The 19,264-nt window shown below is 49.9% G+C and overlaps 4 protein-coding genes; 2 read left to right on the forward strand and 2 right to left on the reverse strand.

Moving 5' to 3' along the window:
* Positions 1-4,005: 4,005 nt before the first annotated feature.
* On the forward strand, positions 4,006-9,213 carry FFUJ_03039 (related to PHD finger protein; the record flags this gene model as incomplete). XM_023574841.1 has 6 exons in its annotated part: positions 4,006-4,020; positions 4,204-4,819; positions 4,887-5,370; positions 5,467-7,294; positions 7,343-7,742; positions 7,796-9,213. 6 exons carry the CDS (start codon positions 4,006-4,008, stop codon positions 9,211-9,213), a joined length of 4,761 nt encoding a protein of 1,586 aa, XP_023428801.1.
* Positions 9,214-10,398: 1,185 nt separating this feature from the next.
* Positions 10,399-11,720, forward strand: FFUJ_03040 (PRK1-like protein; the record flags this gene model as incomplete). XM_023574842.1 has 3 exons in its annotated part: positions 10,399-10,518; positions 10,571-11,123; positions 11,185-11,720. The coding sequence occupies 3 exons, from the start codon at positions 10,399-10,401 to the stop codon at positions 11,718-11,720; spliced, it is 1,209 nt and encodes a 402-aa protein (XP_023428126.1).
* Positions 11,721-12,152: 432 nt separating this feature from the next.
* FFUJ_03041 (probable alpha-mannosidase) lies at positions 12,153-15,495 on the reverse strand (the record flags this gene model as incomplete). XM_023574843.1 has 3 exons in its annotated part: positions 12,153-13,505; positions 13,550-15,290; positions 15,347-15,495. The coding sequence occupies 3 exons, from the start codon at positions 15,493-15,495 to the stop codon at positions 12,153-12,155; spliced, it is 3,243 nt and encodes a 1,080-aa protein (XP_023428127.1).
* A 2,696-nt stretch (positions 15,496-18,191) lies between these two features.
* FFUJ_03042 (uncharacterized protein) lies at positions 18,192-19,208 on the reverse strand (the record flags this gene model as incomplete). The annotated part of the gene is made up of 1 exon (XM_023574844.1): positions 18,192-19,208. One exon carries the CDS (start codon positions 19,206-19,208, stop codon positions 18,192-18,194), a length of 1,017 nt encoding a protein of 338 aa, XP_023428128.1.
* Positions 19,209-19,264: the final 56 nt, after the last annotated feature.

Below are 19,264 nucleotides of genomic sequence, written 5' to 3' on the forward strand. Positions count from 1 at the left end.
GCTAATTAGTCAGCAGAAAAAAAAGCTCCCTGCGGGGCTTACCTTACCTAATTAGGCTAGACCTGTGATCTGCAAGTCGACTTGTTCAATCCAATTCCAATTGGCTGAATTGTAGCCAATTCAAGCCTGACCCCCCCACAAGTCAAGCCAATCAAAAAGTCGGCTTGAATTGAGTTGTTGGGAGCGTTGCGACCAACCAATCTTCCTGCTATGGAACCTACTACCTAAGGCAGCTAGTGCCCCTGCTTGCTAGGAGTCTGGCCTTTAAATTGTTTCCACCCAATAACTTGGCCGTCCTCATCACTTATGTCATTTCCCTCTCTCAGCGTCAAACCTCGGGGCTTTCATCCCTTGTTCTTTATTATTAAGATGTCTCTGCCTTAACTCTGTAACACTATGGGAATAGACTCAGGCTGCCTGCACACGCTGCACACAGATACAAATAATCCATTCATTGCCTGCCTACGAGGTACCTTGCATCCATGGCGCCACTCCCTTCTTGGGCCGACCGCATGTGTACCCTGACAGCCAACGAGATCTTATATTAGATCGATGTACTTCCAAAGAAAAGGATCTCCCATGTACGGAGATGGATGGATGGATGGTCTCAGATTCAGTCTTATGATTTTTGGTTAGCGTTCCTCCGTGATTAATCACAATATTGCAATGCGTCGTGTGGATTGAGTCTCAAGCGTCGTTGTGAGCTTTCCCGTGGCCGGGTTGTGTATTGCCCCACGACCCTTTAACAAGGTGGTTCAACTGGCCGGTACGTTTTTTTCCCCTTTGCGGGAGGGGCAGTCACTTTTGAGTGGTGTGCTTTTTCGATCCATCCAGGGAATCTTGATTCGACGACCATTTGACAGCACCGTGCAGCATTGCCCTCTGCAGCTAGGATCTTGGCTGCCTACACTAATAAATCAACTCTATGTCATCTCTACCTTTTCTTGCGCCGAATCTGCACCAGAGACGGGTTTCAACGTACAGAAATGCACTTTGCCTCTTGACGTCTTTAATCCACAGGTCGGCTGTCTACTGCAGGATGTGATTCAGACCAGCCCTTCAACGAGATATGGTTGCCGTTTCAAATTGCCATCGCTGTGATTCATAGGTAACAACAAATTCTGCGAAACGCGACAGGACTTGGACCACATAGAAGCATCCAATGATTGTACTGATGCAAATCGCCATTTTCTCAAATGTATTCTCCACCGACTTGCGAGAGCCTCATTCAGCTATATTCACAGTAGTATATCTCATTTGTGGCAATTCGGTGAAACAAGGAGCCACCTGTCAGGAGGATCAAGCAGTCGCTGGCATGCGCAATCAAGACCAAACTCGACACACTACTAAGGTATGTGGTTAGTAACGGAAAGTCCAGAGTAGCAAGGCCTACTTGGCATATCCGCTAATGCTATTAGTACCTGGTAAATTATAGCAATGAGGGAGTTGAGACAAGCATACCTTGAACCTAGGTATGCCTGCACCGGTACTATAACAAGTCGATGAAAGTCTCCTGGTCAGGATTGGCAGATGCCCGTACCGTACCTAGGCCAAGGGAATACCACCTACCATCCGATCATCAAATCGTCAACCTAATCTGAAGAAGACAGACCGAGCCCAGCTTCTCAACTATCTACCTGCCTCGTAGGTAAGGTAAGGTACAGTACAGTACCTACCTACCTAAGTACCTAAGGTACTCAGGTAGAAGACTCATGCAGTACGTACCGCTACAGGGCATGGACAATCTCCAAAGTAAGCCAGTGTAGCCTCCAATCCATTCAATCCATCCAACCAGAGCCCCGGCCACGTTGGTGGAGCTGGCTTCACTACGCCAGCTCAATCTTAGCCCTATTACCAACTCCCTTCCGTCAGCTCCCACGAGGATCTCAACATCTTCACCACACACTCGATTTTTTCCCTCGCGCTTAACGGTTAAGGCTACGCCTAGCCAGGTTTGGCGATAGAAGAAATTCCTAGTGATTTGGGCTCTTTACTTAAGGACCAGTTGGCATAGATTCTCCATAGATTCAGCTATGCTAGCCATCATTGGCTACCTAATCAGATAGGCAATTAGGCATGATGGTGCGTCAGACTGGAAATCATCGTCGAGATACTATGGCCGCAGAGAGGAAGGAGATATGAGCTGGTTCACCTTCATTTGGCATGGTTAGCGGTTATTCGAGCCCAGGTATCCATAGCTACGCTGAGATGAGTACTGTGGTCGATTGTTTGTTGAAGCCCTGTTCTGTTTTCAAAAGCATCGAAAGAGATGCGGGATGCGGTAGTCCATGCCTGTGGGCTTATTAGAATGTCCGACGATAGAAATTTCAGCGGAGGGAGGTAAATGAACATGCATGTCACTCTATACTGGTGATAGTCTATACGTACGCTAGACGCATGCCATTTGGGAGAGTCCATGCCCAGAGAGCGACACAAAAGCCACAGTGTAGAAGATACGACCCAACTGAGTTAACTTGAGGCTCTCATCGTAATATCTGGAGGCTTTCTCGGGCAGAAGCCTAAAGCGTTAACAACTGAAGACAATTCTTTGTCAACTACGGAGTACCACGTATTTGTTCGATTGAGTCGAGGGAGGGCGTGCAAGGGTGTGGGAGATGCAACGGAAAATGTGCACCCATGCTCCATGTTCCATGCTCTGAGTTCAAGTTCACTCAGAGCCATTTCCTTCTTAAAAACATCGTCTCCAATGGCCCCGTTATCAGCAGAACGTAATTCTCTTTCTAGGCCCGTGGCGGGGCTTGCGGCGATAGTTTCTAGGGCAGTTTGGCTTTTCAATATGAACGTCGACATGACGAACTGGGCTGGGCAAATTTGGTATGGTGTTAATGGCAGTGAAGGACAAAAAAAGTTGCCGAGTCTAATTGAGGAAGAGACGGCCAGACAGAGAGATACCGCTGGCCAGATAGGAACCGGAAAAGAACATCTTTTTGTCTTTGACAATAGGTGGAATTGAATTACATGGATGAATGGCGGAAACTAAGGCTTGGTGATATTAAGGCTACTTAGATAGGTGGACTCCATCATTCAAGAAAGTTATGTACCATGTTGACGGGCGCACGCCTCTATCTTTTCTCTATGCTGCTTACATGGCCTGTAAGTGTTCTGGACAGTGACAATGCAGACCGTGGCATTGTATATGTGATCGACTTGGTATGAGCATTCGTGTTTCCTCAAAGTGGTTGGTTCAGCCTGGCCAACGCCAATCCCGACTTCCTTGGTCTTGTTAGCAGGCAGTCAGGCCCTAGGATCTTCCCACCAAAAGCCGGTCTGATGCCTCGACCGCAACAGTCACAACCAAGTCCAATCTGTAGTGACCGGCTTTGCAGTGGTTCTCCCCCCGGCATGGCCTGCTCTCTGTTGTGGGAGGACCCGTGGACCCATGGGCACGCCTCAGAGTTGGGTTGAGATCCGTCGGCTCGTCAGTGCTGCGAGACCTAGATGGGCCCCGTGGAGACTAGAGAGTAACACTGATGACTAGGGTGCGATATGTAGAAGTGTTGTTTATCTCTATCGTACCGGGGACAGAACCTGAGTTTCAGTGTCTGTGAATCAGCCGCCACCTGATTAGTGGCTACTTATCCGCTACAAGTTGGGCCTATCAACGCCCCCAGTGTATTCTTAGCAGAGTGGGTGCATCGACCAGGCCAGGGCCGTCGCCTCGGGGTGCCAGTGCAGTGTGCAGTGCCAATGCTAGAACGTTTCTTCTCCCGGCGCCTGGGAATCATGCCTCTTCCTTCTTCTTCAACTTACACACTCCTACTTGCAGGGCAGACGATATCTATTTCGAGTCTCAAGTTATTCTTCCGAAGCAGTGAAGCACCTAAGCGGCCTCGATCTATTCTTATTCCACATCAGACAACTATACGAAACTCTCCTGCCGACTTCATCATCCACAATTTCCGCCTCAAGCCATCACCTCTGGGCATGCCTTCATACGCGATTCACCACATCTCGTTGTTGCGCAAGTGATTTCTCTTGAATGTCATGGCACAACACAATGTGAGTACCTAGATATGGAAATCTAACGTACCTTGATTACCGTCCACCTTTTTTCCCCCACACGATCCTTTTAAGTATTTGTACTTTTACTCTCGTGCCTCTCACTTTCACTCTCACTCACTCACCTCACAAAGCTGTGAGGTCGCGATCGCGATCGGGCCCATTCTCTAACTCGACACTCAGGATTCCAACGCCTCTGACCCTGGTGCTCAATCTATGCCAGAGCCGATGACCAATCAATCGAGTTTGGACAGCGCAGCCAAGGAAGCTGGGGCAGATTCAGCCTTTCCATACGGCACACGTTCCCGTAACAGAACTGGTACCTCGCGTATTAACTACGCCGAGGACAGGGACATTGATGGTGATGTTTATGACTACTATCACGACAAAAAGGACAGTGATTCCAAAAAGACTTCACGTCAGTCCAGTGCTGCTGTGAATGGCGATGCGCCTCGTGGCGGTGCAAGCTCGCGCAAGGCTGGCACAGATGAGCCAAAGGCAGCGCAGGCAGCGAATGCTCCCAAGGAGCAACGGTTGGGCAGTTCGAACAATTTGCCCACGGCAACGCAGCAGCCGGCTGCTTCACAGCCCGCACGGAAGCGCAAGGTCGCGGGCAATACAGCCGGTTCCATTAACCCAGCGACATCCGTCAATAATTCGACCAAAAAAGCAGCAGCATCCGGAACGACTCCGTCCATCGTATGGCCAGAAACTAATATGCTGACTTTTGACAACTGCAAAAGTCGCCCTGTCAATGGTAAAATGGTGGCCGATGATGGTACATCGCTGGAGCCAAATGGTAACATGCTTCCTTCAAAGTGGCCCACCAGAAATTCGGACCAAACGTGGCTAACCTGGCGACGCAGATCATGTGTACCTTGTCTGTGAGCCACCTGGAGAACCCTATTACCTGGGTCGCATCATGGAGTTCCTTCATGTGCAGAATGACAGCAGCAAACCCGTGGAAGCTGTTCGCATCAACTGGTACTACAGACCCAAGGACATTGGCCGAAAGTCTACAGACCTCCGAATGGTGTTTGCGACGATGCACTCCGACATCAGCCCGTTAACGGCGCTACGCGGAAAATGTCAGATTCACCACAAGGCTGAGATTGAGGATATGGAATTATATCGAAAGGCTCATGACACCTTTTGGTACGATAAGCTGTACGATCGCTATATCCAGAAGAACTACGACTTGATTCCGACGCGTTCTATTGTCAACGTCCCAGCCAATGTGAAAAAGGTTCTCGACGAGCGCTGGAAATACGTGCTAGTCGAGCAGGGGCGTGGCAAGGAGCTCACTAGCGCCGTTAAGCTCTGCAAGAGATGCGCCGGCTATTGCGCAAGGTACGTACCTACTGACTTACACTGCCTGCCCCACGTTCCACATCCACATCATCACAAACCCATGCTTCAGTGGCTGACATGATTGGTTGTGTTTAGCAACGACTCGGTCGACTGTGCAGTGTGTCAGAACACATACCATATGAATTGCGTGAACCCACCTCTATTGAAGAAGCCATCCAGAGGCTTTGCCTGGTCGTGTGCAGCATGCAGTCGAGCCCAGGAAAGGAAGCTGGAGGCTCGTAATACACCTAATGTTAATGATCCAAGCTTCGATGCCGAAGATGATGATCCTATGGATGAGGAGGACGAGGAGATGCAGGGGCTTGAGACTAATCGTACCAGCCCCGAAGAAGGAGAACATACTCACCATGAGGGCACTGCCGAGCAAATCTACCAGGCCTCTCTTTGGCCGTACCGGTATCTGGGAATGCATTGCAAGCCCGAGGACGCACTCGACTACGACGACAGAATTTATCCCCGCGCAAGTACGAGAATTGGACCCAGGAATCAAGCAAATGTTTCCCCGTGGCCTGGAAAACCGGTCGAGTACGTTAAACCGCTTGAGATCAAGAAAAACGGCAAGAAAGACACCAAATCCAAGGAAGCATTGGCTGCTATTGAAGCCGATAAGATCTCACGCGGGAAGCGACCGAAGTGGGTTCAAGACATGCCACCCGGCTACACAGCTCGGGGAGAAGATTTTGACGACGACGACCCCAAATGTACCGCAACTCGCATGTGGATTCCTCCCCCAGAGAAAGTGATTAAAGAGAAGGACATTAACGAGTACATGGAAAAGGCCAAGGGGATGGCAAAAGATCTTGGATTGCCAGAACGTTCGACCAACCTGCAAGACGTGGCTGCCAACAAATTGTTTCTTGCAGAATTCAACATGGAACATGCTCTCAAGGATCTTTCTGAGACCAAGAAGGAGGCATTCAAAGAACCAGAACTGACACCAACAGAGCAAAAGAAATTTGAGGAAGCAGTGATAAAATACGGCTCTGAACTCTATCTTGTGAGAAAGCACGTCAAAACTATGCACTATGGTATGGTAACTCGCTACTACTACGCCTGGAAAAAATCGGCACGTGGGAAGCAGGTCTTGGAGAACCAGGCCGGTCGCAAAGGAAAGAAGGAGGCCAAGAGAGCAGAAGCCGCTGCCAGTAAGCTGGCAGATGATGTTGCGGATAACGATGATGATTCTGCGTTTGATATTGAGAAAGCAAGTCAGAAAAAGCAAGGATTTATGTGTCAATTTTGCTCCACGACTTTCTCGCGACAATGGAGGCGCGCTCCGAACCCCGTTCCTGGGATCGTCAACGATGGGGGCTCAAAGAACTCGAATAAGGAAAAGGGCCAAGAGCGTGTGGTAGCTTTGTGCCGTCGCTGCGCTGAGCTATGGCGCAGATATGCTATTCGATATGAAGATGTGGACGAGGTGTCCAAGAAGGTCAACCAGGGCAGCGGTCGAAGCTGGAAACGGAAGCAAGATGAGGACCTCCTCAGGGAGCTACAAGTCGCGAAGGAAATGGGCATGATGACGCCGGAACGGGCTCCAACTCCTTCAACAACCCCAGCCACTGCCGCGGTACAAGAACCGCCACGGAAGAAGCTTAAAGGTGCAGCTTCTGACAAGGATGTGGATAATGGTCACTCGGATGCTGCTAGTGCAGCCGGCTCTACCACTTCCAAGAAGAAGGACAAGAGTGTGGAAAACCTTTCAGTCCCCGCAATCCCCAAACCTCTTGTGCTGCCTTGTGCAGTCTGTGGTCAACTGGAACCTCAAGGGGACCAGCACTTGTCGTGCCGCGAATGCCGCCTGACGGTACACCGCAATTGCTATGGCATCATGGATAATCGAAACTCCGGGAAATGGACTTGTGATATGTGTGCAAACGATAAAAACCCACAAGTCTCGATCGTATGTTGCCTCAAACCCATCTATACGCCTGCACTAACGTCGACCTAGCATTATAAGTGTGTTCTTTGTCCCATTGAATACACAGAACATGATTTCGTGGAACAGCCGAAAATAACACATCACAAAAAGAAGATGTCGGAGAAGGATCGTGAGCGAGAGCGCCTGGAGGTTCAGCAAGCTCGGAAAGCTGCGGACTTTTACCGCAAAAAGCAGGAAGAGATGAATCGCCCCATCAACCCCCGGGAACCACTCAAGAGGACCGCGGACAACAATTGGGTCCATGTTACTTGCGCTGTTTGGACCCCAGAAGTCAAGTTTGGTAACGCCAAAGCACTGGAGCCTTCGGAAGGCATTCCTTCGATTCCCAGGAGCAGATATGATGAGACTTGTCAAGTGTGCAACAAACAGGATGGAGCCTGTGTGTCGTGCCATCAGTGTCGCATTCCATGTGAGTCCCAATGAGAGAGAAGAAAAAGATTGGCCATACTAACCAGAATACAGTCCACGCGGAATGCGCTCGGCAACATGGACATGTTCTCGGATTTGAAGTGACATCTGTGAAGAGTACGCGAAGAGACCAGTTTAACATCGTGGCCATCAATGGGGAGAGTGGTATCATGTCGGCAACTGTGTGGTGTAAGGATCACGCCCCCACGAAGACGACGATTCATCAGATGCAAGATATTGTGGATGAATTGGGACTTAATGCTTTGCAGCTCTATGTACAGAACTACAAGCAGGCCGACCTGGCACTGACAGGCACGGTCCGCAAGGCCAATCTCATGACAAACGCCGCCAAGTTGTCAGGTACAACGACTCAGCCTGGCCTACGCAGGTCCTCGACAACAAATATTCCCAATGGCGGGTGGGGTCCGCAGCGAAATGGGGACACGGGAGACGTGGCATCGGAATCAAAACAACCAGGAGAAAAGGTCTGCATCACTTGTGGTATTGACACCAGCCCGAAGTGGTGGCCGATTGATAATTCGCAGGAACGCGAACTCACCAACGGGCATTACGGCACACTCGGGAGCGAGGCGCAGAAATTCGTAGAACAGAGACGATTCCAATGCCACAAGTGTCGAAAGGCCCAGCGTACAGCAAAGCCGCACCCGCGGCGGTCTCCTCTCATGGCAGAAGCTCCATTACCTACGACTCACGGTTCAGGCATACAAGGTACGACAACACATGTTTTGCGCAGTCCGCCTCAGATGGTGCCTGCTCCCCGTGAAACCAATCCTTCTGCTGCTTATGCCTGGCCTCCACCAGTTCATGCTCCGACAGTTCCTCCACCACCAATGCAAGCACCTGCACTCGTCGCAGATCACGCACTGGGCGCCCGGCCTCCTCCCCCTGCCCCTTACGCACCCCTCCCACCTCAACGACCATCATATAGTGACTGGGGACGACCTGCAAGCCAACAAGGTTCGCCTCCTCGACACATCAATGGAGGACCCCCAATTCACAATGCACCACCGATGTCAACACTGTCTTCATTGCGACCACCTCCAGCTGTGGGACCAGGGCCTGCGCTTGGATCTTCACCACCTGCACCGCCGCCAGCAAACCATCATGGTGGCCCCGCGTCGCAGCCCTATACCAACGGACTTCCTCCATCACCTCGACGACTGAATGGACCAGCGCCGCCGCCTCGTTATACTCATCCGTATCAAACCCACGGACACAACGCTCCTCCGCCTCCTCCTCCTGCGTCGCATTTACCACCAACCCTGACGAATGGGGTACCACCACCTCCGCCGCGGCACGATGGTTTCTCTCATGAGCTTCACCCGCAGAGGCCGCCTTATCCTGCTCCTCATGGGAGCCCAACAGGCCCTCGAAATGGACCACAGCCTCCCTCAAGTCGCCCGGCGAGTGGAGCGAGCGCCAGCCCCTCGCTACGAAATCTCCTTTCTTGATCAGAAGAATACAGGAGAGTAATTGCCTGTTGAAAATGGACAACGCTTGAGCGCACAGGTGGAACACTAATGAGAGTCGAAGAGAGCGAGCAACGGAGTTTTTGCTCGTCTAGATGAGTTGGATTGGGATAAAATTCTTCCATCTATATAGTATATACCAACGGGCCAAGAGGATTGTGAGCTTCTGGAGTTGGTTCTGAGTGGGCAGGACTGATTGACTCATCAAAGGCTTTGTTGCAACCCACCATCTGGAACGGGATTCGCAATTGGGTATGTACGTATGTATGAATGAATGGGAGTTAGCGGGATACAAGTGAAAGCTGTCTTGTTCGAGTCCTTTAGGTATTGTTGCAAAATCACACTAGAAGTATGCAGCGAACTTCGCCGTTTAGTTTATTATAGACCAAATTAGGAAAATGTTTCAACGCATATCCGTAATATCCGAGGAACGCAACACCAGTTCGAGCAATTCAATTGTGAGCGGCCTGAGTGGCGAAGGAAATTCCCCGGGAAAATGAATATCAATATAGAGACGGACTGTTATATATCAAGAATCCACCTTGGGAACTTCAAGGACCTATGCAGCTTACTTAAGGTACCCGGGAACTCCAGAGGGCCCACAGATGAGGTTGAGCTTATCTAGATCGGGCTAGTGTCTTTTCGTGGTGTTTCCAATTTGAGGTACGTAGCACTACCTACCTACTATACCTAGTATGTAAGGTAAAGGTAATGCCAGCTAAAGGAACCTGCCTTATGCTCAAGGCTGATTGATGGCTGATGTGGCTCAGACTCTAACTTGAGCCTCTCAGCTTAGCTTCCAACATCAGCCAAAGACAACATCTCGACATTCAACTTTTCCTCTCCCCTTTTCGGCACTGTGTCGCTCTCTCTGCTCGGCATCAACTTTCGCTGTAATCCTATGGAAACAAGCGGATAGGCAAACCACATTGTGATTGATAATTCTTCCTTTTGTTCAATTACGACGCATCGCCAGCAACCACAACCACAACCACACCTGTCCCTGACGATCAACATCTTGCTGAACAGCACGCAGCTCTCTCCTCGTCCTTCGGGCTGTATAGCGAATCTCTGATTACTGGCGTCTGCTGTGACGAAGCTGAGAGACGATTAATTGCCCATTGGAGAGGGTTCCAAGTCAGCGTATCACCATATTCACAACATATCATGGCGCAAGTACTTCTGGACCTCTTCTACTCGTTCGGGAACTGTCTTAACTGCTTTCCCGGAAACCCCAACCTCAAGATCAACAACCGGAGTTTCAAGATCTTAAGATTACTTGGAGAGGTAGACTAACGAACACCGCGCTCTTACACTCCACGTTGCTGACATTGGCCAGGGCGGCTTCTCTTACGTATACCTCGTCGAAGATACCTCAAGCCACGAACTTTTCGCACTTAAAAAGATCCGATGTCCTTTTGGCGCTGAATCGGTACAGCAGGCCATGCGTGAAGTTGATGCCTATCGGCTCTTTTCTCACGTCCCAACCATCATATCCGCTGTCGACCATTCCGTCGCAACCGAGCGCGGCGCCGACGAGGCGACAAAAACCGTTTATGTCCTTCTGCCATACTATAAGCGCGGTAATTTGCAGGACATGATCAACGCAAACTTGGTCAATCATGACCGGTTCCCTGAGCGTCGTCTCATGTTGCTCTTCCTCGGAGTGTGCAAGGCTCTGCGTGCCATGCACGACTATAAGCCTGCCGTGGAGCGCATGCACATGGGTCGGGAAGAGGATGAGCTGAACCACGGCGAGAGAAACAACACGCGAGGAAAGCGAACCGAGGAAGAAGAGGAGGGCGAGCAAGAACGGGGTTTGCTGGAGGAGGAGAACCAAGTCAGTGGAGGCAGGTCAATTCAGCACTACGCCCACAGAGATATCAAACCAGGTAAGGCCACCCATCAGGGTATTTGTCTCATTCATACTCCCATGCTCACCTCTATTTTCAGGCAACATAATGATCGATGACTCCGGCTCAACCCCGATCCTCATGGATTTAGGATCCGTCGCTCCGTCGCCAATTCCTGTTACGTCACAGTCTCTGGCCCTCCAGATTCAAGACACGGCCGCTGAACATTCAACCATGCCCTACCGTGCCCCCGAGCTTTTTGATGTTCAGACTGGCATGGTAATTGATACAAAAGTTGATATTTGGTCCATGGGCTGCACTCTCTACGCCTGCCTTGTCGGCAAGTCCCCCTTTGAGATGCGCTCAGACGAGACAGGTGGTACTCTATCTCTGTGTGTTCTCGGTGGCGATTGGCGCTTCCCCGACGAAGGACCTGCTGGCGTCAAGCGTTCTAACAGCATGCGCCCGCAGCAAGGACAACAGCAACAACAAGCACCCGCGGTTGATATCAGCGAGCCGATTCGTGATGTCGTCAGGAAGTGTCTGTCTGTTGAACCCGCTGAACGACCGGATATTCACGAGTTAATCGAAATGGTTGAAGAAGTTATCGAGGAGCTTCCTGATGACTCCCATTAGATACCGGCACGACGCATGTTTTGAATTGTGCAGCAGAGCGACGATTTGGATTTGAATAACAATAAAGATACCTGCCTCCTTTGTTGCTCTCATATAGCTGGTTGGGTGACCCCCCGGATTCGACGGTTGATTATGTTACATTTCTTTTTTATCACTTGAAGGAGACGGCGTTTAGGGTTTTGAATGATAGAGCCGTTTGCTGGTAATTAACTAAGTTCTTGTCTGGTAGCCATCCCTGCCAGCCACTCCCTATTTACGTGCCGTCTTGAGAGCTGCCGCTTATCTGCATGTCCTGCTCATAAAAGCAAGCTTTGCAATCTTAGTAGTAACCCGCGTATGCGGGGAAGAGCGGTTAGGTCAGACTTTACGTCAAATCACGAAGACGCGCACCTCTGAGCCTGAGCAGACGCAATTTTCCCACTCCGAATCGCCCTACAGCTCGAGCTTGAAAGTTGCTACCTCAAACGGTCGCAGTGTGATCGGGAACTTTCCATCTTCCTTCTGGATCTCTTCCAACTCATCCTCTAGGATGTTCGTCTTGGTAACACGCTTGACATCAAAACTAGTTTCAATAACTCCACGACTGCGGCCTCCCAAGGACTCATACACACGAAGGACAATGCTCTGGCCCTTGTTGATGCGCAGGCCATCATCTCGGCTGACGTCTTCGTCATCCTGGCCTCGCTTGATCGTGTCCAGTACAAGGGAATCAGACTCATCAATATTGACAAGCTTGATCGGCGCACTCGACACACTTTCCAAGACGGCCTTTGAGGCAGTGACGGGCTTCAGGGGGTTGTTGAAAGCATAAGCAGCCTTAACAGTAGTAGACGATAGACAACCCTTGTGAGGTAGGATGGCCCATCGGATGGAATGACGTCCCATATCTGCGTTGGCATCAGGCGCCTTGGGTGCCCGTAGGAGCGACAGTCGCATCGTCTTGCCTGCAGTCGCAAAACCATACTTGCTGTCATTGAGAATAGAAACGCCGTAGTTGTTCTCCGAGAGATCAGCAAACTTGTGGCAGCACACCTCAAACTTGGCCATGTCCCAGCTTGTGTTGTAATGAGTTGGCCGCTTGGTGATGCTGAAAGCGGTCTCGTAGGAGGCCTCGGTATTGACTACATTGACAGGGAACTCGACCTTGAGGAACTTAGAGTCCTCATGCCAGTTGACGTCTGCTCTGACATCAACCCGAGAAGGTTGCCCTTTGAGGGCTGCAGAGAGGGTGGTGTATGACTTGATGTAACTGTTCTCGCTGATCTTGACATCAGTGACCAGGGTGACTCGATGAGGCTTCTGTTCAAAAATCTTTGTCTTTCCATATTCGACCTTTCTGCGTGCGTCGAGATGGTAAACCTCTACATCCCATGCTTGCCAGTAAAGAGGAATATCATCAAAGATGACAAACTTGTTTGCCTCTCCACCCTTTTCAATAACCTCACGATCGTTGACCACATCGTAAAGGGATGTAATGACACCGCTTTCGACGACAACGCGGAGTTGCTCGTTTTGAAGGACATAAACATCAGTAGACTGCTCCATGACGGTAACCGCTGGCTTTTCTTCTTGTGTTTTAAACGTGCGGAGATTGAGCAGCTGGCCATCACCACAAGCAACACCGACTTCAGTGTCAGAAAGTTCGACGAGCTCCTTACGATGCCATGGCAGGGTATTGATGGCAACAGACTCGTTGAGGCAGGTTGAGAATTCGCTAGAGATGTTGAGCGATTCATACAAATCCTTCAGGAGACGTTTACCAGTTTCAAAGACTTCAGCATAGACCTATGTCATATTAGCAAAGCTCCCGCTGTCATGGAACGAAATACCTTATCCGAGTCATCGTAGCACATTTCAATGCTACTTCCTGGCAAACAGTCGTGGAACTGGCACAGGAGAACAGCCTCCCACATGTCGTCCAAATCCTTGGTCGGGTACTTATACGACTCGTTTTTGATTGATGCGAACGTTGCCAATTGTTCAATATCTCGCAGCATCACCTCGGCTTTTCGATTGTAATACTTGTTGTTGGCTTGTGTGGTGTACGTTCCTCTGTGTAGTTCAAAATACAGCTCCCCATACCATGTCGGGAATTCGCTGGCCTTGCGGCTGAGACGGTCGAAGTAGTCATCAACTGTCAGCCCCATCTTGATCTTTGGGATACCGCCGATAGTGTTGCTGATTCCGGCACATCGTCGGAGCTTTTCGAAGTGTTGCCAAGTTGGGCCACCGCCGCCATCACCCTTTCCAAAGACAAGTAGAGACGAACTGTCAACACGCATTGTTTTGTGGTTTGCAATGCTCCTCTTGAGATCACCGAAATCAGCGTTTGCTGTATATGTCTCGGAGGGAGGCATGTGGCAGATGACCTGACTTCCATCAGGGCTTACCCACATGAAAGTTGTGTGAGGAAAGTTGTTGATGTTATTCCAGCTCAGTTTCTGGGTCAGAAAACGGTCCATACCAGCTAATCGGCAAAGCTGTGGGAGCTGGCTTGAGTATCCGAATGTGTCTGGCAGCCAAAAGGTTCGACATCGAGAACCAAACTCGGCCTCGAAGAACCTCTGGCCATAAAAGAACTGGCGGACAAGTGATTCGCCGCTGGGCAAGTTTGTGTCGTGCTCGACCCAGCTGCCACCAATAGGATGAAATTGGCCCTCCTTTACCTTCTGCTTGACACGTTTGTATGCAGCAGGATAGTACGTCTTCAGCCATTTGTATTGCTGGGCTTGGGAGCAGGCAAAGTTGGATTCTGGGTAGCGATCCATGAGGTCGCATTGGTTCATCCACGATCGAACAACCTTGCGCTTTGTTTCAGCCCAGGGCCATAGCCAACAGCTGTCGATGTGGCAATGACCGATTCCAAAGACGACAGGTTCCTTTCCCCGTTCGTACACCTTATGAGAGTCCACATCAGGGCCAAGAATTTCACGAGCAATCTCGCGGCATTTAAGGATCGATTCCTGATTGTTGACCTCAAAAGTGTTGATGATCTTCATGGCAACAGATAAAGCATGGTTCTGTTCAGCTGAGTTCTCGGGCAGTTCTCGAGCAGCATCGCCAATCTCCCACATATCTAAGTGGAGTTTGCGAGCTGGAACATTGATGGCGACTATGTCGGCCTTGCTGAGGTTGAAACGCCTGTTGGGATCCGGCGGTGCAATGGTTGTCGTGCCGTTAGGGGCGTTTCCAAACATGCCGTTACAGGCCATTTCGATGTAAATTGTGTGCTCCTCTCCGTCACGGAATGAGTCGGGAATGATCCATTCAATGCGCTCACCGCTACCGGTGAGGCCTTGGATGGGAACACCATCTTCGGTCCAAATGGTGCCCTCATTGTTGGCATCCCAGTGAAGCTCAATGAGCTCTTCATCCTTTGCTTCATCCGGTATACGCAGGACGACCTTAAACCAATGAGTGGACCACGATGGCCCAAAGGAGGTACCGGTATGGGTCTCCTTGAACTCGTGGCTTGTAGCTTCTTCAAAAGTTGGCCTCGTGAGATCTGGTGCATCCCACACTGACAGCTGAACATGAGGTTTGCCCGAGTATCTACCGTTGTACATGTTCCTATGAGGCATGTTAGTTCTTTAAATTTCCGAGTGAGTGAGCTGATAATGCCATACGCTTGCAGGTTCACCTTATAGTACTGTCCTGACTTGTAGAACGGTTCAATGCGGCCTTTCAGAATGCTTGTTTTTGGAACACCGACAGGCCTTTCGGCGAAGAGAGGGTAGGAGGAACCATCTCCCTTGTTTTCGCTGCCACCACCCATAGTGTAAATGTCGGGATGCCCAGGAGCAGGAGGAGCAGATCGATTTGAAAGGCGCCGAAGCTTTCCGGAAGATGAGTGTAGCGGCTGGTCTTCCGGTGAAGGGGAATGACGACGACAGGCTGCCGAGGTCGAGTGAAGGCGGTCGAATGTGTTGTCGATACTGTAAAGTAATTGTGAGCGGTTGCTTGGCACTTTAGCGGTATCGTCAAGCAATGAAGAATGAAGAATGAAGAATGAAGAATGAAGAATGAAAGGAGGAGTAGAATCTCGAGTTGGGCACAGCACGAAGGGAGGAGGAGAGTTAAATTGGTATTGTATAAAGTAAGATAACTAATCCGCGTATGTTCAGAGAGGAGTGTTGGACGTATGTCAGTGAAACGTGGGAAGCTTCGTGTTAAGCTCTGTGTTAGGTCAAGTGAGCTCCATTGAGCTTCACGGAGGCGAAGACAGCTGCCGAGCGATGTATTGACAAAAAGGTCTCTGCATACCGCCGCCTATCGATCGGCAGAATAATGTTGATGTATTTTTTTCGATATCCAAGAACGCCAAGCTGAAATGGAAGCGGGGAATGCCCACTACAAGGTGGCCATCCATACCCGTCGAGGACCTTGACAGGGGTTGAAGCGCTTGCGGCACAGCAACCGGGGCAGAGGACACACTAGACTCGGAACGAACAACACTCTAAGCCAAGCAGAGTTTGGGAATGGGTCCAGGTGATTCACTGATCGGAATTTGGGGATTTGTTGGTGCGGGGAGATGGGTCCGATGCTTCAACTTGATGCAGCATAAATCACGTACCTCATCACGTTGGTATACGATTCTTGATCAATAAATGATACTCGGATAGAAACCAGTCGCAATATTATAGAAGTCGGCACATCCAAGGAGCTTTGGACAGAACAGTTGCTGTGGGTTGGCGAAGAGTAATAATAGGAGAACGATTTCGTGTTGAGGATAAGTACTAAGTTAGGGAGAATGCGAAGAGCGTCACGGGTTGATAGATCAGAGTTGCAATAAAGCCTTGGGCAATGGAACACAACATTTATTTACACTTTCTTAGGTAACTACCTAGGAGGCCTTTTTCCATCTGTGATTTGACCTTCGGCAGCCACGATCTAGGCTGGAATTGAAGTACAACAGGTCAGTATCACAGCAAGTCACATTCACGGGCACGAAGCGACCTTCTCTTTCAGTCAGATGTTCCAAATATTACCTGCCTACCTACCTACCTTAACCTAATTACCTACTAGATATGAACGGAAGCATCAAGTCACCAAAGTGCAGCAGATCTCACCCATATCAAGGCAAAAAAAAAAAAAAAAAAGGTGAGAGCATTAAGCCGGGAATGCCCAGCTTCAGTGAGTAGGTAGTGCTAAGGCAGTTCGTTGAATACGTAAAAAAGTGAGAATATACAAGGTAGCAGATGGTGGTCTGTGAAAGTTTCATTAAAGTTACCGTAATCTCTCGCAATATCCATCGCAACCAGTAAGCCAATTGTGGGTGAAGTGATTTCGCGGCCTGAGTCGGATCTAGCAAATGACCTGTACTAGATCCGCAATACCTTTATCCCTCTCCAGAAATCAAAGCTTGGTATAGTATAACATTTCTATAAGATGGTATAAGGGTTATAGAAGAAAGCTACCTAGATAGCCGTGATGAATATTGTGAGAGATTATGGTAGAATTTAAGACTCTACCCAACCTGACAAAGGCTGGAGATTTATACCTTGGGCTGCCAGGCTGCGTACAAACGAATCTAGTTCCTCACTTCTCACTCACTCACTCAATCTCAGAAAACGAGACCAAACATCATCGATTTACGAGGTGTTAGGTAAGGTACCTAACTACCTTACCTACTGTAGTTGCCTGGCTGTCTGACATTGTCACCTCATCCCTCCCTCACCGGTTCACTCAGCACCTTGAAGCCCAGGCCAGCCTGCAGAATATGTCGCCCTAAAGCGAGGGAATATCGAACGATTCCTCGCCCTTCATGAGCTGTTTTACTGCCGAGTGCCCCGTACAGTACGCACTGCCCAACCCAGTCTGCCAGCCCAAGCGATTCAATGCTACGATAATCGATTTTTACCATGCCATTTCCCGCTCTTTTTGGCATTTCCCCTGTTGTCTCATCGCTGATCATTGAAATGCAGTGCTACTAGTAGAATACGGCAGTTCGACCACTCTCACGGTTCTACGAGGTGTCAGTGCTCGGTTTCTTTCCAAATTAGTAACACTCCCGAACTATGTTTTGTCTCCGCAGCCACAGATTTGAGAAACAGCTGTCCAGATGGAAATATCTTCATTTATGTCGATTGTATATATACGCTCAGCTCGCGTACAACTGCCTACCGGGTCCACTACCAGGTAGACCTACATTGAAGTCCTAGTAAAAACCAACAATCAACCCAAATATGCCATGCTAGAAAAAGGTATCATCGATGTATGTATGCCATGAGAAACAGATATAAAAATGGAGATGCTCTTGACTCCAGTGTGTAAGTTCGTTGTGGACCATCACCCGCCGTGTTGTTGCGCCTTTCCCTGAAAAAGAAACCAATGTACAAATGTGCCCATAATTGTTGGGTTTGTGTTATGTCGCCGGGATGTAGATGCTTCCTTGTCGTCATTAGAGAGGTTCCTCGCCCCGCCCTTCGGAAGAGGGCTGATTGTTGAGATGTTGAGTTGGGGGAATAATTCTTATGAGGTTTCACTCAGGTTATTGTTTCGGCTGCCTGAGCCAGTACCTGTGCCATGGTGGACAACCTCTGAAGCACCGTCTCCTGTGTATTCGATTTCGTCCTCATCGTCGTACAGCTCATCATCTTCCACTTCGTAGTATTCGTCGTCTTCAGCCAAGTCCTCGGCTTCGTCCATCTCGTCGTACTGTTCTGGCTCTGGCTCGTCCAGATCACTCTCGCTGTCGTTGTCGCTTTCGTCAAAGTTGAGTACACCCATTATAGGAACTTCAATCTTCTTGTACTGGCTCTTTATAAGGTTGTCGGCCATCTCGAATAGCTTGGTGTCCTTGTCCGGCTGTGTCTCACGATCCATTGAGAACTCGGCCTCTTCACGGTCGGCAAGCTGAACGTTGAGAGGCTCATTGGGTGACTCGGGTCCCTCGGGGATCTGCTTAACCCAGCGACGAACGACCTCAGTCCGTGCGATTTTATTCTGGTCTGTCCTTCGCCTCAAGCCGGATCTGAAATGGCGCTTCTCCCTTCTTCGCCTGCGCTGGATGCGATCTCTCACGTACCATGCCACAACCAACATAGACGCCTGCATCATATCTTGACACTTTTGTCTGTGCATGTTGGCCCAAGCCTGGCATCGTTGCTGTTGGTAGTTGGCAACAGCCTGACACCTCTGCTGATAATAGGCAGCGATACGAGAAACCATAGCAAGGTACTTTGGGTCAAGATTGGCACCGGCGATACTGGGAAGTTCGGGGGTTGTTGACTCGCTGGACTGTGGAGTGCTGCTGGAGCTAGGCCCAGAATTGCGGTTTGGCGATGAGGACATTCTAGGCTGTGAAGTCGGAGGGGGAGGAGGAGCCATCATCGTGGGAGTATTGAGGCCTGTCAGACCGCTGAAGGGTTCTTGCATCGAGGCCTTTCGTTTCAGGTTGTTCTGTAAAGGCCTTTGGGCAGGAAGTTTAGGAAAGGAGTGGCTCTCCGGCGGGGGGGTCACCGGTGTAAAGGGGTTGACAGACGACATCATAGCCGCCATAAGGCGTTCTTCGCTGAGTGAGGTTTGAAGAGTATATATATGTA

Source organism: Fusarium fujikuroi, chromosome FFUJ_chr03 (assembly GCF_900079805.1).
Source record: "Fusarium fujikuroi IMI 58289 draft genome, chromosome FFUJ_chr03".
Lineage (NCBI taxonomy): Eukaryota > Fungi > Ascomycota > Sordariomycetes > Hypocreales > Nectriaceae > Fusarium > Fusarium fujikuroi.